We start from the raw sequence: 23,048 nt of genomic DNA on the forward strand, positions 1-23,048 counted from the left end.
TGAGCTGATGGACCAGTGGGGTGATCCATTACGGCAGTTGCCATGCTCTGATACAATAGTCCACCAAAATGAGCGTACAATGACATTCCTTCTGCTACCTTTCCCTTACCCTCCACTATGGAAAACAAGCTTGACAAGACAGGTGCAGAAAATGATTATCTTTTTATCATTCTCATTCTCTGACAATCACCAGAAAATAATGGAATAAAACTGAAGAGGAAAAACAGCAGTAAAATAGGTCCCTAAATTATGTTTGTAGAGGAAAAATATTCTGGAATGAAGCTGGCACATGGTCAAGCTACCATCAACATTCCTGTTCTATAAACTGTGCAAGGATACATTGGGGCTCTTTTTGAAAAGTGTCCTCCCAGTTTGTGCCTGTGATTTTGAAAGAGCAAATACATACAGACATATTTTTTGCAGGCACAAATAATTGCAGGTGTCACTGATGTCACGTACACCTAACTACCCGAACGCACTCACAAATGCAAAATTACACCTACCTCTATTTGGACCCACAAATTGGCAGTGTGAATAAAGGTCTCTTTTAATATCAGGCACTGATGTCCTCCATAAACATATTCCCCAGTAGCCAGACCAAAAGACCCTTTCATTCACACTCAACTTATACTGGTTCTGGCTGATTGCAAGAGAATAATTTGTAGCGAAGTCTGACATGACTTGAGCTAGTTGCAATTCATTGCACACAGGGCAGGAGTCTGTAGTGTTCATGCCTGAGTGTTCATTAGCCATTGTCAAACCTACTTGTGTTCATCCAACTGGAATCATTGGACCACAACTAAATTTAAATGCTGACTTAAACTCACAGGTTAAATTCTTTCCATTATGTCCACATTTCTCAGGGCAGCAGCTGTGCAATGACTGGCTTTGAGAGTCTAGACACTTAATGGAGACAGATGTGAGCGTGACCAAGCAAGCACGTGGTTGACTCTGCCTTTGTATCTTGTGCCTGATCAGCCAGCTGCATTGCTATTGATGTGATACTCTAGATTTACAGCATGTATCTCCACTGAAGTCACTGCCCACTTTAGCAGTTGATCTTGCACCTTTGAAGTCAATGGAAGTTTTGCCATTGACTTCAATGGGAGCAGAACTGGATTCCTTCATCTTTGTCTCATCTGAGTAAATAATACAGATATTAACTGTACTGTGGGGGAATAAAATAGTACCCCTTTAAATATTTGTTAACCCTCTAGGATTCTCACTGTGTTCTGAGTAATAGAAGATGCCTGAAATCAGTCAGAGCAGCAATCTGTATGCAGTTTGGCCTAGCATGCTTGTGTATATTTAGTAAATCGTTATTTACCAGTTAGCTAGTGACAGGAAACAAAATGAGGTTACGGTGAGTCTAATGTAGGTTACACCAATTGAAGACAAGTTGAGGGAGGCTAGGCCGTGTTAGTATGGACATCTCCAGCAAAGACCCAAGAGTTATATTGGTAAGAAGGCTCTTCCAATGATTGTGGATGGAAGAAGACCATGGGGGAGGCCAGAGATTTGGCACATGAACTTGATGCCAGCAGACTGTAGAGAGACCAATTTGCATGACAACCAGTCATACAATCATGAGTTTTGGAAGAAGACTTTGACAGTCACTGACCCTGAATAGGGAAGTGGTGAGGAAGATGATGCTAATTATTTGGGATGCTACCATTCCTGTGTGGTTTCTACCTATTATTATTATGTAAAGAGGAAAGGACACACCAATAACACAAACACCTAGGCAGGGTACCTGAGAATTACTGGTTGTAAAGTGCTTTGCAATCATCAGACAAAAAGTGCAAAGGATATAATTAGGAATGTGTGGTGATCAACGGAAGAACAAGCAGTACTTGGCAGAGCCATGTATAGTTTGTACTAGCTTGCATGCACAGACAAACTAATGAGAAGTGCTCTCAGCTTGCAAGGAGTTCTAGCTGTGGAATTCTCTTGGGGGAAAAACTGCTAATTGCAACAAACTGAGTTACAGTGTGTGGGAATTTTATATTGTGAACATACCCCAGGGATGTCATTACACTTAATGATTATATTTCTATTCAACATAAAAAACAATTACAAGTCACATGTAAATAATTAAACAATAGACAATGCAGCAGTTTGGGGTTTTCTAAATTAAAAAATGTCAACAATTAAAATTTTATATTAAAGTCCCACTTATTTAGTAAAACCAAAAGAAAACACTTAAGAATTGATTCTCCAAGCTACTACATTATATTCAGAAGCCACATTCCATGTAGACAGGTTTCAGTGGTAGCCATGTTAGTCTGTATCAGCAAAAAAAACGAGGAGTCCTTGTGACACCTTAGAGACTAACAAATTTATTTGGGCATAAGCTTTCGTGGGCTAGAACCCACTTAATCAGATGTATTAAGTAAAAGATACAGGAGCAGGTATAAATACATGAAAGGATGTGGGTTGCTGTCTGTAATGGGCCACTCTCTTACCACGTCAGAAGTTATTTCTCCTCCCTTGGTATCCTGCTGTTAATTGATTTATCTTGTTAGACTGACCTAACACTTGGTAAAGCAACCCACATCTTTTCATGTATTTATACCAGCTCCTGTATCTTTTACTTCATACATCTGATGAAGTGGGTTCTAGCCCACGAAAGCTTATGCCCAAATAAATTTGTTAGTCTCTAAGGTGCCACAAGGACTCCTCTTTTGTTTATTCCATGTAGAGTAACAGAAGAGAGAAAATTATTTACAGTAATAAAAAAACCTTTCATTCTATTCGTGACAAAAAGCAAATGCACTTTTTCCAAAATATTTCATTTAAATAAATGAAGTTATAACTGGGTTGCTTCACAAAAAAATAGGGAGAATGAAAATATTCAGGGCTTGATTTACCCCTGCCTTATCCCAGTTTGAAACTGCTCCAACTCCATTGAAATCAATGAAGTTAGGACTACAACTAGATGAACTGATCCTTAAGTGATTAGTTAAAGTATAAGATACGGTATCAGAAATGAGGGCAGCGTAAGAAAATTAGTCTGCATGTATATATTTATTTATTGTGGTAGTTCTTGGAGCAACACATATAATGGCAAGAGCTGCCCCAAAGCGTTTACAATCTAATGTTGGGGAACAATTGATTATTAAGGCCCTGAAATAGACACCCCTCAAAATGCAACACTGGGTAAGTTAGTAATGAAGACTTTTTTGTAATGATTCACAAACAAAGTATGAAGGTTTGTGTGTCTTTTTCTTTATATTTACTATGGTAGTCTGCTTAAAGTAGAGAGTGAAAATGTTTAGTTCAGCTAGCAGGGAACAATTTGTAGAACCATCAACAAGGCATATTGGGCAGCATGCACACCCTTGCTGTATTTGCCTGTAGACATTAGAAAATTTCAGACATGTACTAGACCACTGTTTTGTGACTACTCTACCCACATTGGTTATAAGGCCTTTATTCTTGAAAATATTCCATTAGCCAATTATCTAAAAAGGATGGTGGAAGGAAACAGCCACAGACTCCAACAAATTATATTATTTCCACAAATCACTCACAATTTAAACCACAAACGATTGCATTCATTAATACAGGCAATACTGAAGAGGCAGGTTAGATGGATTGATCAGGTCCAAGGACTGGAGGTGATGAGTAGTCAAAACACTTAGTCTATTGGGAGTGAGAAGAGACTGAATCCTAGGACCCTAATTGATGCTGTTAGTCTTTATTCAAAAGAAGTAACTGAGTGAAATTCATGAGTGAAATTCAGCATATGGCCAACACACCACTTAAATCCTATTTTTGATATTTTAAGTGGGACTAAAGTGGTACATATACCTTTACGCTGGGACTACAGGAATTACACCACATGAGGAAGGGCTGTAGGAACCTCTAACTTGGGTGAAGGAAACTTCCAAACAGAATTTACAGCTATGTAGTATTAGCAGAGCAATAGGAAATGACAACTGAGCCAATTGATGATTATTTAGTGCTGAGGCGCTCCAGTCAAGGACCAGGATCCCGATGTGCTAGGCTCTGTACAAACACCAAGTAAAAAGACTGATGAGTAATAATAAATGAAGGAGTGAGGCTGAATGGGCAGAGCCAGTCACTGACTTGTAGCTATTTAAAGGTATTTTGTACCACTGGGACAACCCTATGACTAAATTATGACAATCAGACCATTAGCCAATGTTAAAAGGAACAAAGATCCCCACATTGCACTTTCCTTTAGGGAGAAAAAGTTCCAAGCCGGTCCAAAACTATGTTTTCATTCCTTGAAGTTACAGGTGGCACACTTGACACAACTGCTTATGGCAACTCTTTGTGGCCATCCCCACAGGGGGACTTAGGATATGGGGCATCATGCCTTTGTCTTTCTAAGGAGTGGGTAGAAGGCAAAGGGGTGGGCGCAGTTACCCCTAAGACAGGAAAGGAAAGGTATCATACCGTGCGGGGACCAGGCTGTGGGCTGCATCACGATTTCTCCCATCTTTTACTAGGGCTGTAAGTAACAATAAGGCAAGAAAAGGCTCAGCTGGGGGAACCTAATTGAACATCCTTCCCCCCGCCCTGTGTCTTTGTCCTTTCGACTGCCAGGATCCCATGGTGACCATCACTGAAGAAAACCATCCTCTTCAACAATCCCACCCGGACCACAGCACCCGGCACGTCAGCGCGGCTCCTTAGCCCCACCAGGGGCCAGGGCAGGTTTCCGTCCCGCCCTGCCCTCGGCCTGGCGGTGCTGGGATGGGGGGGGGGGGGGTAGGCGGGCAGGGCAAGCGCCTCGCGCAATGAAAATCCGGGCGCACGGACGAGGGGGCGGGGGCCGGATTGCTCCATCGCGGGAGAGCCGGGCTCGTCAGCGGCTTCTGCAGGGAAGCTCCTCGCGGCAAGGCGGCGCTGCACGTGCACCTAGCGGCCCCTTGGCCTGAGGCTCCTGCCAAGCGGGCAAGCAGCCCAGTCACCAAGGCGCCGCGCCGCTCTCCAAGGTACTGAACGAGCCCCGCTGCTGGGCTCGGGGCTGGATTTTCCCTCCCCGGCGCTCAGGGCAGGGCCTGGGGCGATGAGCGGCCGCGGCCGCAGGATGCGGGGAGAGCCGGTTACCCATTTCTCGGACTCGAGCTCCTGGTGATCTGGGAAAGCCGAGGCGGGGAGTAAAAGCCTTCGGCGGGGCAGGGGCATTCCCATGGCTGGGCAGGGCCGGGGCTCAGGCAGAGGCAGCCTCTGTGCTGCGACGGCTGCCTGTTAGCTTAAGGGAGGGGAATCGAGATTGTTTGATCCGGGGCGGGGGAGGGGACCCCACATGATCCATTTCCCACGTGACGTATTCCGGGGCTTGGAGAGAAGTGGGTGCCCGCAGCCAGCCCTGCAAACGTCATCCCTTTCTCCAGCAAAGGAAAGAGGCACACACAAAGACCGTCCGCTCACCCCGAGGCATTTACACGTCCAGGCAGCAGAGCCGCGAGCAACATGCAGTGTGGCTTCCACCATGACTGCTGCCGTCCCAGAGGTGCTTTCCAGTGGGGTGGCTGAGAGGCAAAGGAACAGACGCTTGCCTCTGGGACTGGGAACAGGTATGTGCACTGGTGGGTAGTGGGTGTTGAACGATGTCATGATTCCGGGGGGCTGGGGGGGGGTAGTTCCCCTCCTTCGGGATAGAAATGCGGGGGTTCTCTTCCATTGCTTTGTTGCCTGCGAGTTTTGCCAGCCCTTCTTTCAAACCTGCCGTAGTGTTAAGAAGAGGATGGAGTCCCCGGCACTAAACCGATTGTCCTGAAAGCAATGTGCAGTTCTGTAGAATAAAGAAGAGGTTTAACCAAAAAAAAAAAAATCACCAGAAGCTACAAGGGGCTCCACACTTTTGAAAATCAGGCCACTTATTTGTGTGCCTAAAGATGGCAGTTCGGCCTCTGCTTAAAAATCTGGTTAACGTCCTGCCTCCGGTTAAAATTCTTCAGGCCAACAGCGGCTTCCCTTCTTTTGTTCCAGTTTTAAAACGTGGTTTTGTATTTCCGTGTGACTGTTCTGGTAGTCTCCTCCTCTGCCTGAAAGGAGCACACTGTTATCTCTTTGCCAGGGATGGGACACTGGAGCTACCTGGGAAGGCCTTGCAGAGCTCGGAACCACCTTTGCTTGTCAGCAGACAGCAGAGGCTGCAAGTTTTGTTGCCTGCAATTCCATAAATCGGAACCATGTTCCCTGAAAAGTAACGGCAGTAGGTGGAGTTCAGCTGGCTGGCTTTCAGCGCTGTGAAAAGGAGTGAGGGTTCCACAGTGCTGTGAAAGGGGGGAACTGACTGGGCCTGTGTGTGAGGCAAGGTTGGAACAGCATTACTTCTCCCCGGACCCAGATTTTTTAAAACAAGTGCCCGAATTCATGCTCTGAAGGCCTAAATAAGTGTCCTGATTTTCAAAAGAGCTGAGCACCAAGCAGCTCCTCCTGAGGTGAATGAGACGTGCTGGAGGCATAGCATTTTAAAAAATCATTTATTCAGGTGCCTAAATATGGATTTAAGAGTCCAGCTGTTGGCCCCCATTTTAAACATCTTGGCCTTTAAGACCTTGAGCAAGACTTCTGTGCCTCAGTTTCTCCACTTGAAAACAAGCACCCTAAAGCTCCCATTCACCAACTGTAAAGTGGGAATAGCTATTCCACAGAGGTGTGGAAGGGATGTAATAATTATTTGTAAAGCATTTTTAAGTCCTCTGATGCAAGGCCCCATAGAACTGCAAAAACCTATTTCAATTTCTTAACGGTTAGAAAAGTAACTTCTAGTAAGAATTTAGCAGTCATTTCTAAAGTACATATAAGTTTGTAATTTTTTAAATAGGAAAATCACCAGTCAACATTTTGGTAACAATGATGCAAAAATTTGTGTTAAAATTAAAGGGCCAAATTTGCTGCCAGTGTTAATGGTCAGAGCTCCATTGACCTCAATGGAATTTCATCCATTTACACCCTATAAGAAAATGTCAGTATTTCATTCTTTCCAAGTGTACAGAATTAAATCATACAGGATACATTTTAGAATATGTTAATATTTGATATAGCAGTTGCCACATGGCATCAGATCAGTGGGCCATCCTGTTCAGATTCATGTCTCTAACCATGAACAGTACCAGCTGCTTCAGAGGAAGATACAAGAAACCCTGCTGTATGCAGCTTTGGAAAAATTTTAAGGAAGTTTTCTTTGAATACCCAAAGAGACTTGGGTTTCAAAACCCTCCTCTAGACAAAGTCTTCTTCTTTTTCACTAACTAATGCTCTCTTGAAAACAACAGGCCTGATTACAATCTCACTTACACCAATATAACACCATTGACTTTAGTGGCTTTACTCCTGATTTACACCAGCGTGTGTGAGATCAACATTATTTCCAATTTATTGAATAAGTTAGACTTGTCGAGTTTTAGATCCAAAGACTGATGGTTCTGCTTGATAGTTTTAGGACTGCTTTATTGTATTGTATTATTGTTATTAGCCCTACGAGCCAGAAAAATGAAAGCAATTCTTCAAAATTAACTTTAAAAATGCAAATGCAATTCAGGAACCAGAGAAGGAACCAGATGAATAATTGCTTGGCATATTGTCCTTCATACAAGTATAGCACAAACACTTGACAGAATTAATAATATAGAGCCCTGTACTCTCCTTCATTGCGCAGCACAGAGGAGAGTCAAAAGCAGGGCTTGGAAACAGCCAGATCATTCTCTAACGCCATACCACCACCACCTCTCTGAAACTAAATATTCTCCAGAATCTCCGCTTTTATTTTAAACATAAATAAGTCCTTAAGTGTTATGGTTGCAAAGAAAACCCCAAAAATGTGACCCCTGTGTAACTAATGCCTAGATGAGTCTACACAGAGCATGGAACAATAGACGTGAGGGGTGTGAACTGCCCTATTCATCTCAGAGAGGGGTTAATTCAGAGGTACAGTGATGATTAATTAAGTGGCAACATTGTTAACCATTTCATTCTTCCTGTGAGAAAGGGGAATCATAGATCTGCACAATTTACTAGACTGACATCTCACTTTGGTGCCATAAATGGATGGTGTTTGAGAGATTGCACCTCTTATCCCCCCCACCCCGGATCAAGAAGGGGTCCTGCCCAAAAAGCCTAGCTGAACCAATGGACACGTTGAAGCCCCACCGAAGGGGAACCAAGTGGTATGCCAAATTCTATGTTAAAACTAGAGCAGAACAGGAAAAAAATGGTCAAAACAGTTTGTCAGAAAAAGCTATTTCAATTAGTTATTTTTTGTAAAATTATAATCACTTCAGTGAAAATTCCTGCAGAGAAAAAATTCAAAAAAAAAAATCATTTTGGAAAGTTAGTGATGAGAAAGACTTCACAATTTTATTTTGGATATTATATAGGGTTTTTTCCCATTTTTATTATTTTTACATTACTTCATGACATATCAGAAGGCATATTATACAGTACCAATCTCATAATAGGACATAATAAATAGTTGAATATTCTGTTTTTATTCTTAAAGTCATTAAGGGCACCTGCTACTTAATACTGAGTGAAACATCTTATCTTTTTCCTGGATCAAAGTGTCTCCTGTTTGTTTTGTAATGAAAAAGTCTAACACTTTAACACATTATGCACTACTACTGTTACCAACATGTCATGAAATAATGTAAAAAGATAAAAAATGAAATGAACTAAAATAAAATTCTAAATGAAATATTCGCAAAAAGAAAAGGAGGACTTGTGGCACCTTAGAGACTAACCAGTTTATCTGAGCATAAGCTTTTGTGAGCTACAGCTCACTTCATCGGATTCATCGGATGCATCGGAGCTGTAGCTCACGAAAGCTTATGCTCAAATAACTTGGTTAGTCTCTAAGGTGCCACAAGTACTCCTTTTCTTTTTGCAAATACAGACTAACACGGCTGCTACTCTGAAACCTGTCATTAAATGAAATATTGACATTTCAAAATTTTCAAAACTGAAATTCTTTGGAAATTCCATATTGCAGAAAATTGTAAAAGATATTTCTTTTCATTCCAATCTGGAACAAAGATAAATTTTGTTGAAATTTCCCATGAAGCACAAATTCCAAGTTTCTACCAGCTCTATTTTGAACATTTGCACAGTCTACTCTGAGTGGCATCCTATTTTGGCAATTCCCGTTGGTGAAACTTATTTTGTGGGCCCCTGGTCAAAGGCCTTGATTCTGTTCTGATTGATATCAACATAAATCTGGAGTAGCTCCGTTGAAGTCAATGAGTTACACTGATGTGAGATTAGAAACGGCCTAGTGAGTTTTAGAAGCAATTTCCCTCTTTCATTTATTTTCCCCTCGGGGGGGGGGGGGAGAATCCATAGTTATATTAATTTATAATAAATGTATGTTAATGTGTCAAAATTTTCACCCATTAATATTTTCTTGGGCAAAAATCCAGCACTCCACAATCTGAGTAACTTCACTAGGGGCTGGGCTGATGCACAAGAGCAGGGCAGAGAAACGGACTGTCTCCAGCCAGACAGCCGCTCCACATAACCTTCTCCTACACAGTGACTGCACTGGGCTCCATAGGAGCTTACATAGCTCCCTGCCCCATGGTGCCTGGAGGATTAAGATCCCTACAGTATTCAGAGTAGCAGCCGTGTTAGTCTGTATTCGCAAAAAGAAAAGGAGTACTTGTGGCACCTTAGAGACTAACAAATTTATTTGAGCGTAAGCTTAGTCTCTAAGGTGCCACAAGTACTCCTCTCCTTACAGTAGCAGTTCCTGCCCATGCCACAAAAGGGAGACCCCCTCCTCAAAAGAGCTGAGCTCTGTGCCGACGATGTGCAATCCACACACAGCCCACCAATATCCACCCCATCATTGTTGGAGAGAACTGCACCTGTTGCACTGCATTTTGTACTCTCAGAGGTGTGGGGGGGGGCATGTATTTTGGTGCTGGGAGGTGTCACCGCTTTTTGGTGTGATCTTTCTAGGAATCTCATCTTCGCCTAACTGACCCTCCTTAGTTTGTTCTCACTCAGATCAGTTACCAGATCCTCACCTCCAACTGAGTCTGTCAGCCCTTCAATTTTAGGGCTTTTAGTCTCCTGGCTATTTTTCTTGGAAGCAGCTTGAAGCAGAGCTATTACCCCCATGCTATCTTAGGCCTTTGTACTTCCCCTTTCCATCCCTGTGCTCTCCCCTTTATAGCAGGTCTTGTTTTCTCTATTGGTTACAGCTGTGGGTGCCTGCCTCCATGCTTAGCAGCTCTAGCAGCTGCGTGGGGGGTGTGATCAAGCTGCTTGTTCGTAAACAGGAGAGACCTTCCTCCCCCTTCTCTCTGTGTTCAGTATGGGGTTTGTAAACCCCATTGCAGAGGCCTGATTCTTCTTTATACTGAAGCCACTTTATAGCCATCTGGCAGTGGAAGGGAGTCTGAAAGTGCATGTAAATATGAATTACAGACACTATAAAGCTTCTTTTCACTGCCAGAACAATAAAGCAGCCCCAATGTAAATCAGAATCAGGCTTCATTCATGCATCTACAGCATGAAACAAATATTGTCAGCCCACAGCAGGATCTGTAACCACCCGCTACTCTCTTGTATATCATTCAGTTAACACAGGAGGTCACTTCTGATGAGAGCTGGATGAATCATGGATTTTTCAGATTGGGAGCCAAGCTGAAAAATCTAGGAGGGGGAAATCTGGTTCAATTCAAACAAACCAATTTTAAAAAAAAATTGTCAAATCAAAAAACAAAAAAAAATCATTTTGAATCAACTGAAACAATTTTGGGGGACTCAAAACTTTGTTTTTCATTTCAAGTCAAATGTTTTAAGGTATTTTCCACCCCCTTTTGTGTGCATGGTTTTTTTTAAAAAAAGTGGCCAAATTTGAAAATAAGTCATTTTGAAATAAAAAGCCAAAAGAAAACATTTCAACCTTTTCAAAACAATTTTTTCAGGGTTTTTTTTTCTTGGCCAAAAGTATTCATTGAATTTGCCTCCAATTTGCAAATAGTTTTGAAGCCCTGAAAATATACATATTTCAGGGCTTCAATTTCAGCAAAATTTCTATTTGCCAAAAAATTCCCCCAACTCCACTTCTAATGTCAATCTCTGATTCTGTTAAAGAAAATGTTCGATAAATGTATTGAGATTGGCCACATAGCTCCTTTTTCAACCAGCTTTTTTCACAATTTGTAAATAGGGCAACAAAAATCCAGGTACTTAGCACATTTGATTAGTTTGAACTTAATGTTGTAAAGCTTTCAAAGTAAAGCTTTTGTAAAGTAAAGCTTCTTTTGAAAGAAATAAGTCATGTGGAGGTCTCATAAAGCCAGAAAATCATCTTATCACCTTAGGGGTTTTTTTACTATGTTAATAAGTATATATAAGGATGCATTACAGGATCATGACATACAAGGATCATTACAGATGCTTTCTTAGGTGCAATGTAGCTACTCAAGATTTAGAGCCATAGAGTTTAAGGCCAGAAGGGATCATCTAGTCTGACCTCCTGTATGTCACAGGCTACTAGCACTACCCAGCACCCACACTAAGCCCAACAACAAAAACCAGACCAAAGCAGCACAACACACAGGAGACTAGACTATAATGTACCACAGGCAGAGCGTAGGAGGAACCAAGCTGCACCATTGCCTGAGGTCCAAGCAATAGCAGGGAAATGTTTAAGTGAGATATACCCAGATAATCCTGGCAAGTGACCCTCTCACTCATGTGCTGCTGAGGAAGGTGAAACCGCCCCGCAAGGTTACTGTCAATCTGAGCAGGAGGGAAATTCCTTCCCAACCACATGTATGGTGATCAGTTAAATCCTGAGTATGTCAGCAAGAACCTGCCAGCCAAGCTCCTCAAAGGGAAAGGCTTAGAGAGAGCCTCTATGGCCATGGAGCCTGGATGAGATGCCAGACTTTGTGCTATGGATGTTCCAGGGCCAGGATTTAGATCCAATGCAGAAAACCAAATGCTGCAGTCCTTATGAAGTCAAGGGTATTACTCCACACATGTTTAAGTGTAACTGAGAGGAAAATTTGGCCCCTGATGTCTTTCATTGACTCATTTGGGAGCATTAAGCACAGTTGCATCTCTAACCAATTACAGATATGAAAGTAAGTTGAGGGAGTGGGAATAATTAGGGTTAGAATTGCTGGGAACAGCCCACAACATATTTGCTAGCTCCACCCCCTGGTGTGGCCATTGCTGTTTTCTACTGCACCTGTAAAAATCTGTCTGAGACCTTCTGTGCTCCTTCCCATTAATCAAGCAACAGAAAAATTGTTCCCACCAATGCCAAGAAGTCTGGAACAATTTGGCTGCATTGTATATTTTAGAAGAAAATGCAATTTCTAGTAGCTGACAGAAAGGATGTTACCATTTCTGGTGTTTGAAAAGCCAATATTTTGATAGCGTCCACTCTGGATATTTGAATACCCACAGCACAGCCAGGCAGACACTCTTCACATTCTCAAATGCCAATGTATGAAGGGAGAAAGGAGAAAAAAAGCCAACTATTCCACTCTCAAAAGATAGAACACTTGGTGAAACGGGTCTTTAAATAGTACCATTAATGGATTGAAGGAGGAATCTTCATCAACGACCAATCACAAAAAGTAAATAAAAGAAATGGGCCATAGACACTACTAAATTCTTGCAATAAGTATAATAATAATTATTATTACCACTTATGTAGTGCTGTCACATTCAATCACTTTATGGCCAGGATTTTCAAAAATTGACAAGTGATTTTGCCCAAATTGAGAAACCTGAAACCTTAAAGACCCTGATTTTCAGAGGGCGCACGCTCGCTTTCTTGAAAATCTGTGCTTATCCCACTAAGGCAAACAATGTAGCTTAGTGGAGCACCACTAGGCCTCAGGAGAACTGGGTTCTAGTCCCACCTGTGTCACAGTCATGCTGGGTGACCTTTGCCCCACCAAAGCACCTCTCTGTGCTAGAGTTTCTCCATCTGTAAAATGGGGATCATGACACTGACCTTCTTTGTAAAGCACTCTGTGATCTATATAGGAGGTAGGTATTATTGTAAGGTAGTTTGTCTCCTGAATACCCATGTGAGGGAGGGAGGTATTATTATGGGAATAGAGACAGAAAGATCCAGTGACTTGTCTAAAGCCAAGAGAAGTTAGTAGCAAAACTGGGGTTAGAACACAGGAGTATGTGACTTTGATTCCTCTGCTTGTACTACTTTGTCCTCGGGTGTAAATAGCCCAAGGGACTCAAGTGTAAACATACATATAGTGGGAGTGGGAGCCTCCTTTCAAATCCCAGAATAAACAAGAGCAAAAATATAAGAAAGGATTGTTGTAACAAGCAAATGTTTGTGTGTGTTGGCAGAGGTCCTGCTACATTTGAATATGCTGGAGGAATTGTCAGCGTTAAATAAAGCATACCCCATTAGGAGCCAGAATCTGCTCTCCCGTGCTCTAGATTTAGACGAAGGTTTCTAACCATTAGAGGAGTGAAGTTCTGGAATAGCCTTCCAAGGGGAGCAGTGGAGGCAAAAGACATATCTGGCTTCAAGACAAAGCTTGATAAGTTTGTGGAGGGGATGGTATGATGGGATAACCTAATTTTGGCAATTAATTGATCTTTGACTATTAGCGGTAAATATGCCCAATGGCCTGTGATGGGACACTAGATAAGGTGGGATCTGAGTTACTACAGAGAATTCTTTCCTGGGTGTCTGGCTGGTGAGTCTTGCCCACATGCTCAGGGTTTCAGCTGATTGCCATATTTGGGGTCAGGAAGGAATTTTCCTCCAGGGCAGATTGGCAACCTTCCTCTGCAGCTTGGGGCACGGGTCACTTGCTGGAGGATTCTCTGAACCTTGAAGTCTTTAAACCATGAGTTGAGGACTTCAATAGCTCAGACATAGGTCAGGGGTTTGTTACAGGAGTGGGTGGGTGAGATTCTGTGGCCTGCATTGTGCAGGAGGTCAGACTAGATGATCATAATGGTCCCTTCTGACCTTAAAGTCTATGAGTCTATTTACAACACTGTAATTCCAGTGATTTCAGTGGGGCTGCTGGACTGTGGATTAACCCTTATGTAACTCAGAGCAGAATCTGGCCCTGTTATTCTATCTGCCTCATAAAGCCTCAGTTTTGTCAGTTAAAATTGCCTGTGGGTAGCCTCAAATTCCCCAATAATGCTTGATATTTTCTAATGCAGGTGGGGCCCAATTCTCATTGATGTTAAAGCCCCTTTGGACTGCTCTGTCTCTCTCTAAGGGCTTTAAAGTGAGTGTACATGTCGCTTACAGTTTAAGGCCCTTGTATCCTGCCAAAGCAGACACTCAGAGTTTTGCCCATTGATATGCTGGCATTCTTTGCTCGTTTGTGTTGGTTCACCCTCTTTTATTTTTACAATCAGGTCTTTTAGCAAATATCACATGACCTGCTCCACTGCCCAGCCCCACTGAAACACACACATTCACAGAAGGGGCAAATTCTTCTCTGCTGGCAGTTTCCTGTAAAGAAGAATTCTATCACCTGACTAAGACATTGCTCCTAGTGGCAAGATATAGAAGCGGTGCACCTCTTTGCAATGTGATTGGTTGTTCTCAGCATTTATATCCCGTGGTAATTGGGGTTAAAGAGATAAGACAAGATTAATGACGGAGAGAATCTTTAGCTCACCTTGGCCATTCCCAACTGCTCAGCAGAAAAACCCTGTTTAGGTTTACGCTACAGCTGTAGCCCTGTGCGGCAAATATGCATAACAATATTACTGGACACAAGGTATGTCCTTCTTTTATTAGACTTGGCCCATATCTCCCGCTCAAATTGTGATGGAAAGTTTAAGCTGTATTGTAACGGTTAGCCACTAGGTGGTATTGTGTGAAGAATATGGCCATGCATCTACCTGAGCAACAGAGACAGTCTGCATCTTTTTCCACAATAAAATTGTTGTTGCTAGTGTCCATTTTGCCCTCGTCTCTGCATGACTAACCTGACAGAGTCAGAAGAAAAACAATAGAAATGGCAGTATTTCATCAAAATGTTAATGTTTTGGGAGCTTCAGCTTTGACAGACCATCAGCCTGGCCTCATTGGACATTGATTTGCATGTTTTGTATCAATTTATTTGAGCAGAAGCTTTCGTGAGCTACAGCTCACTTCATCGGATGCATTCAGTGGAAAATACAGTGGGGAGATTTATATACACACAGAACATGGAACAATGGGTGTTTATCATGCACACTGTAAGGAGAGTGATCACTTAAGATGAGCTGTTACCAGCAGGAGAGCAGGGGCGGGGGGGAGAAAACCTTTTGTAGTGATAATCAAGTTGGGCCATTTCCAGCAGTTGACAAGAACGTCTAAGGAACAGTGGGGGAGGAGGGGAGGAAATAAAAATGGGGAAATAGTTTTACTTTGTGTAATGACCTATCCACTCCCAGTCTCTATTCAAGCCCAAGTTAATTGTATCCAGTTTGCAAATTAATTTCAATTCAGCAGTCTCTCATTGGAGTCTGTTTTTGAAGACTTTTTGTTGTAATATTGCAACTTTTAGTTCTGTAATCGAGTGACCAGAGAGAATGAAGTGTTCTCCGATTGGTTTATGATTGGTTTTTCTTTTTGCGAATACAGACTAACATGCCTGCTACTCTGAAACATGTTTTGTATCGCAACTAAACTCCATGAGGAGATGGGGGAGGTGCAGGTTAATTCTCTCTGTCATGGGCAGGGAAGCTGAATATATTTTAAATCTTTTGCCTTTGGAGAAGAAAGCCCCAGGAACAATTATGCTGTGGTGCTGGCTAAGTTTGATGAGCTTTCTATACCATAGCACAATGTGATTTATGAGTGAGCATGTTTCTGCCAGTGTGTCCAAAAGCCTAGGGACTCTGTGGAATCTTTTATAAGAGGCTTGTATGACATGGCAGAAAAGTTATTTTAAAGACAAAAAGGAAGAGCCTATTAGAGACAGAGAAGCGACTGGCATTTTTAGACAAAGGGCTGTCAGAGAAACTGAAAATGAAAAGAGATTTAATCATAGGCATCGACTCTATGGGTGCTCCATAGCTCAAGCACCCATGCAGATCAGCTGTTCTGCAGGTGTGGGAGGTGCTTAGGGGAGGGCAAAGAGCAGCGAGTGGCAGGCAGGCGGGGGCCTCAGGGGAGGATGTGGAGCAGGGGCTGGAAGAGGTGGAGTGAGGGCGGTGCCTCGAGGGAAAGGCCAGAGTAGGGATGGGACCTCAGGATGGAGCGGGGTGGAGCACTGCTGGGGAAAAATAAAAAAGTCAGCACCTTTGGATTTAAGCCTTCACGATGCAGTAGAAATGGCAAGACAAGATGTTTGCAAACCAAAATAGAAACTAATGGCCACCAGAAAGAAACCTAGAGGAAGTGACTTAGAAAAAGAGTCACATTAGCAAAAAGCAACTCATAAATCCTCAAGGCATGATGGAGTTAGCCCTAGGCAAAATATAACACTTTTCAGACTCGATGCACAAGATTTGGGAAAGATCACAGTCCAAAAGATGATTGCCCAGCTAAAGGAGCCAAATACCATAAATACACAAAAATTTGACATTTTGCCACTGTCCGCCACACAAAGGCAATACTGAAAGTGACCACTGAGAGTCAAGAGCCATTTTTCCTGGGATCAATCATGTGTAATGACACAGAGCCGGTCTAGAGGATGGAACTGAATATTTGTGGAAAAACTGTTCATCTTAAAATAGATTTGAGTGCAGATGTACATTGTAACAGTCATATCAGGAGTTGTAATCAACTTCAACCTCTCCCACAGCTGAAACTAGCAGATACTGTCCTAGATAGCCCTGGAGGTATTTTGAGCTGAATTGGACAGTTTTCCACAGAAACAACATACAAAACACAAAAGCTTTAATTTTAATGTGTATATGATTCGAGGACTGGAGGCTGAGAATCTCCTCAGTGGCAGTGTGGTTGCCATGATGGGTGAGAAAGGTGGAAGAAGTTGATGGAATATTTGGTGATATTGGACCTTTAAAAGGAGAGGCTGTAGAAATAATCTTAGGAGAAAATGCTGAACCTTATGTGCCACACGGAATTCTTATCCTGTTACTTCATAAAGAAGAAACGGAGTTAAAGAGAATGGAAAAGCATGGCATAATTGAGAAAATCTTTGAGCCAACTGCATGGTGGGTTCCAATGGTACCTTCAATAAAGAAAAAATGGGAAAATATGAATTTGTGCAAATCTTAAAAGACTTACTGAATCAGTAGTCAGAGCAAAATATATCTTCTCAATACTAGAAGAACATCTTTTCTAAAGTGGCTGGAGCTACTGTATTCTCCATGCTAGATGCCTCAGGTCATTTCTGGCAAATTCCCTTACCCAAAGAGATTGTTAGATTGATTACATTCATTACACCATTTGGGAGAATTTGCTTTCAAAGATTACACTTTGGGATTACAAGCACTCCTGACATTTTCCAAAGAAAGACGTCCAAGCTACTGAACAATTAAATGGGAGTGTTGCTTATGTGGGTGACATATTAGTATATGGGTCATCAATGGAAGAACATGACAAAACTCTCAGTGAAGTTTTGAACTTAATCTGTGAGTCTGGACTCAAGTTAAATAAAGAAAAGCGCGTTTTCTGCCTACACCAAACAGAATCGCTGGGACAAATAATAAACAAGAATGGAATTAGTCCTGATCCTGAGAAAGTAAAAGCAATTACAGAACTGAATGCACCAACAAATGTAGCAGAACTAAGATGCATACTAGGGATGGTAAACTATCTTCACCAATACCTTGCCACAGTGACTAAACCACTGAATGAACTATTAAGGTTCAATACATCCTCGCTAGGGGGGCCAAATCAAGAGAATGCCTTCAAAAAGGTAAAAGAAATTATCTAAGATGCTCCCGTTTTAAAATTCTATGATGTAAACAAACTCACAATGGTCAGTGCTGAAGCCAGTAGCTATGGCCTTGGTGGTATGTTGTTGCAACTACATGGATCTGAGTGGAAGCCAGTTGCTCTCTGCTCTCATACACTTACGGAAAAAAACAATCTCTGCAGAATGAAAAGGAGTGCCTGGCAAGGGTATGGGCATGTGAGAACTTCCACAGATATCTGTGTGGGTTGAGGTCCTTTACACTGATAGCTGACCATAAACCTCTTGTAACTCTTATCAACAGAAAAGATTGAGATGCCAATGTCTGTTGATTAAGCTAATGCAATTTAACTCAGTCATTGAATATATTCCTGGTACAAATCTGATAATAGCAGACACACTGTCACAGAGCCCAGCATCACACTCAAACGCCAATAGGCTAGAGGAAGATGGAAAGGTTTACATTAGGGCTGCCGACTAATTGCAGTTAACTCATGCGATTAACTCAAAAAAATTAATCGTGATTTTGAAAACTAATCATGATTAAATGTCGTTTCAATCGCACTGTTAAACAATAGAAAACCAATTGACATTTACTAAACATTTGGAATTTTTTACATTTTAAAATATATTAATTTCAATTACAACACAGAATACAAAGTGTACAGTGCTCACTTTATATTATTTTTGTTACAGATATTTGCACTGTAAAAATGATAAACAAAAGAAATAGTATTTTTCAATTCACCTCATACAAGAACCGTAGTGCAATCTCTTCATCATGAAAGCGTAACTTACAAATGTAGATATTTCTTTTTGTTACATAACTGCACTCAAAAGCAAAACAATATAAAACTTTAGAGCCTACAAATCCATGCAGTCCTACTTCTTGTTCAGCCAAGCGCTAAGAGAAACAAGTTTGTTTACATTTACGGGAGATAATGCTGCCTGCTTCTTGTTTACAACGTCACCTGAAAGTGAGAAGACATTCGCATGGCACTTTGGTATCCAGCATTGCAAGGTATTTATGTGCCAGATATGCTAAACATTCATATGCCCCTTCATGTTTTGGCTACTCAGGGTATCACAACTAAATACAACGTTGAACAACTAGATTAGCATAAGTAGTTAGCACATATTCTAAGGGACAATTCAAGATGAAGCAGCCTGTTAACACCGCTGAAATCATAGGACTAAAAGGGGGGTTGTGGGTTACATAGTGTTGTAATAAGTCATAAATCATATTAAGACCAGGATTTTTAGTGTCTAGCAAAGTTATGAATTTAAGCTCCCAGGCTACCCCACAGACCAGGACACATCAACTCAAAGCGCCACCAGGCCCCCTGCCAGAACAACAGATGCAAACCCTGCAGACATATCTCCGCTGCTACAATGATCAATACCCCAAAACACACCTTTCAAAATCTAGGGGTCCTATACATGCCTATCACATGTGGTGTACCTCATCCAGTGCACTAAATGCCCCTATAACAGCTATGTGGGTGAAACCTGACAATCACTACACTCTCGAATGAACTCACGCAGGAAAATGATAAATGACAAAACACCACATCACCTGTGAGTGAACACTTTTTACAAAGTAATCACTCTATATCTGACCTCTCAGTCCTCATCCTCAAAGGAAACCTGCACAACACTTTTAAAAGATGAGTTTGGGAGCTTAAATTCATAACTTTGCTAGACTACTTTGCTGTATGAGGACAATTAAATGAGTTCAAGATGATTGCACTGTCATCCCCAGTGCTTTGAGAGGAGAAATTCTAGACCTCATCCATGAAGGATATCAAGGACCAAATAAATAGCATGAACAGGCCAATCAGTCAGTGTGATGGCCTGGAATCAGTAAGAACATGACAAAATAAAGTATCCTCCTGTGAATATTGCAGAACTAACAGACCAGCTCAATGCAAAGAGCCTCTAATGACAACACTTCTACCAGACAGATCCTGGAAGAGGCTAACAGCAGACTTTTGTGAATTCAGAGGACATTACCTAGTTGCAGTGGATTATTTTTCTATATATACAGTATTTAAATAATATATTTGAAAGATGCAATATGTCTCAATATTATTGAGCAATTAAAGAGCACAGTAGCACATTTTGGTATTCCAGGACAACTAGTAATGGACAATGCATAATTCACCGCAGCTGAATTTAAGTAATTCTAAACAAAATATTATTTTGAACACATCACTAGCTTCCTGTATTACCTGCAAGCAAGTGGAGAGGCTGAGAGAGCTGTACAGACAGCCAAGAAAATACTGAAGCAGGAAGATCCATTCCTAGTTCTTATGCGCAATAGATCAACACCATTAATTGCTACCATTTATAGCTCAGCCCAACTCCTGATGGGAAGGCTACTCAGGACCCATTTCCAACCCTGTAAAAGATTCTAGCCCCAAAGAGGCAGACATCAGAAGAATAATCAACTAACATCAAAGGGCAAAAAGAGCTTAGGAATACTTTTGTAAAAGACATCTGGAACCTGGTGGCCCTGTTTGTGTCAAACTGGATGGAGGAAAAGGATGGAACACTCCAGCTGTTGTGAAGTAAAAAAATATATATATATATATGCATCACCCAGATCATACACTATTGAGACAAACTGGGGAGTTCAACAGTTTGTTTCAAAGATTGTATAATCACTGAGCAAAGTCTGCAAATTGCAGATGAAGAATAAGGAGTAGATTCACCTATTCCAAACCTGCCGGAGAAAGCCATTGCCAATAAAAGACTGTCTAGTCACCAAGTGGCTGTATAGTTAAAAAACAACAGTGCCATTTAAGGATGAGTAACAGATGGAGGCATGTTAGGATTAAAAGTTAATTTGAAGAAAAAGTTTTAGTTTTAAAATTGTAAAAATGCAGAAAAGAAAAATTAAAAAGGGGAGAAATGTGATGGACAGTGTAAACTGCAGTATAATGTTTAGTCCCTAGGTGGGGTTGAGTGAAGAATACTGCAGCACATCTTTACCCAGTGCTGAAGATTAGATGGCTAGAGGATAGATCAAATAAATTTGTTGCTGCTAGCTTCCATTTTCCCCCTGTCTCTGTTTGACTAACCTAACACCAATGATTTCCCCTGCAGTCTAGGCCAGGGGAAATCAATTATTTTTTGTCAAGGTCCAAATTTCTTGGTCAAGGTATAGTCAAGGTCTAGACTCCAGAGAAAATAATTTAAAAAAAATAACAATAATGATGATAATAATAAATAAGTAAATAAAAAGATTTCAGGGTCTGTTCAAAAGTGTCTGGCGGTCTGCATTTGGCCCGTGGTCCACCTGTTGACTACCCCTGGTCTACGCTGATGCCTCATATGCAGGTGTAAAATGCACCCATTTGTATCTCATGAGTACATGGAAGTTGTTACCAGTCGCTGGCTGAGCATTTTCCTGTGTGAAAAGTGCTGATGGTTACAATCCAGTTCCTGGTGGAAAGGTATTCCCATCACAAACCATCTCTGCATTCAGTACCAACCCAGCTGCTTTTGTGAGCAGTCTGTGAAGAAGGACTTAAGACACAAGGGCTCATATTGAGAGAGATTCCTTCTGGCACAAAGTTGAGGCATATCAGCCGGGCAGTATGTGGAAGCTTCCTATGTTGCTGCCTTTGCTGTATCTGTACTGGGGACAGAGACGTTATTTCTGTGTCCACAGCTGTTGATCCAGTTCCTTTCACCACCACTAAATCCGCTATAAAAGAAAATGTCTATGTGCCTCTGAGATCATACTAGGAACTTTTACCACCGCTAGCATGGTACATCGTGCGTGCACAGTAGTCAGAGCAGACCTGCTGCTGGCATCAGACAACCTTCACTGCATCTTTAGCTAAATATGGTGCATATCTCAGCCAGCCTGGATGCGTCAGGGTTGGAAACAATGGCACAGAGGCTGCAGGTTTGATCCCTATTTTATTTGATTTGTTCTTTCAATTTGTAAGTGAAGTGGGGGGGTTGGTCATTTTCCACTTCCACTGTAAGACATAGGGGGAGTGCTGCGGGGTAGATACACTCCATCCCATGTGCTGGGTCACGTATGGTGAGAAGGGAAAGAAAACTGTATAGCAGCCAGTTAAGTCCTGTGTTCATGACCCTGACTATAAAACATGGCAGTACAGCCTAGTGGCCAGAGTCAATAAGGGCATCCGGGCCTAATGGCCAGAATCAATAACGTAACCCACCTCGGTGGGATTGTGTGGCCGAGTGGCCTTTGGGGAATGGGGCACTACTTAGGGGTGTGTGGCACCCAGGGTGGGGGGACTCGGGCCTTCCCTGCTCCTCTGAGTCCCAGCCCAGGGCCCTGGCAGCAGTGGGGGTGCTCAACACTGAGTCAGTGGGGATCCTCCTGAAACACACTGACTAGTTCCCCGGTTCACTCACTGGAGAAATGTTTATGTTCCCTGGGCTGCTTCCTACCCTTTCTCCCTTGATGAGGTTCCACGGTTCCCACGGGTTTCTGGAGCCCTCAAGTGGTGTAGCTCCTGATGGCACGGTCCCTTCTCTGGGCTCATCAGGCACCGCAGAGTCCGTCTGGAGCTCTGTGTGCCATGGCTCTGTAGCCAGGGCCTGTAGCAACTCCCTGCAGAGAGCCTGCAGTCTGCATCCTCCTCCTTCAGCAACCTGCCCAGACTGAGTTGGGCTGCTTCCTTTTATACTCTGCCTCCAGGCTGAGCATGCACAGCAAAGTCGGAGGGGCAGGGTTTCCTCAGCTTGCCAGGCACAGTTAACCCTTTCGGGGCTGGTGTGGGGTAGATACACCTCGTCACAGGGCGACAGACAGCACCTCACCTCAAAATTGGAGCTCTTCAGAGCTTTCTTGCGTATCTGAGGAGATGTCAGGTGCAGGCCAGCCTTAGTAGCAGAGCTGGTCACTATGCGTGCTCATCAGTACCATGCTAGCAGCAGGGACAGAAACCAGCATGGTATTAATGTGATTACAAAAAGCAAGGATATTTGGAATTCCTGTGCCACACAGGACAGTCTGGCTTCCCTGGGTAATTTTTTGCCATCCACAAAAAGCTAAATAGAAATGCAAATGTATCAAGTGACATTTGTATGCCCAGTAACTTGTACTGATTAGTTGGCTATACAGTATTACATACAATTATTGTTACTCTGATAAATGAGCATCCAGTGCATTCTTTGTAATGGGAAGACAATTCTTTGCAGAATATACTTGCTATTGTACACTCCTGATAATACTTTGGG

General features: G+C 42.2%; 1 protein-coding gene across 2 annotated transcripts in view; it reads left to right on the forward strand.

Moving 5' to 3' along the window:
- The first annotated feature begins 5,248 nt into the window (after nucleotides 1-5,248).
- GPR19 (G protein-coupled receptor 19) overlaps nucleotides 5,249-23,048 on the forward strand; it is a 33,374-nt gene continuing 15,574 nt past the window's right edge. The window contains exon 1 of one of the 2 annotated variants that reach the window (XM_048824345.2): nucleotides 5,249-5,552. In XM_048824345.2, the coding sequence (XP_048680302.1) occupies nucleotides 5,282-5,552 (271 nt within the window). In that variant the 5' untranslated portion in view covers nucleotides 5,249-5,281. The remainder of the gene's footprint in view (nucleotides 5,553-23,048) is intronic. The other variant, XM_048824365.2, reaches the window with a different exon arrangement.

The sequence above is a fragment of the Caretta caretta genome, chromosome 1 (genome assembly GCF_965140235.1).
Source record: "Caretta caretta isolate rCarCar2 chromosome 1, rCarCar1.hap1, whole genome shotgun sequence".
NCBI lineage: Eukaryota > Metazoa > Chordata > Testudines > Cheloniidae > Caretta > Caretta caretta.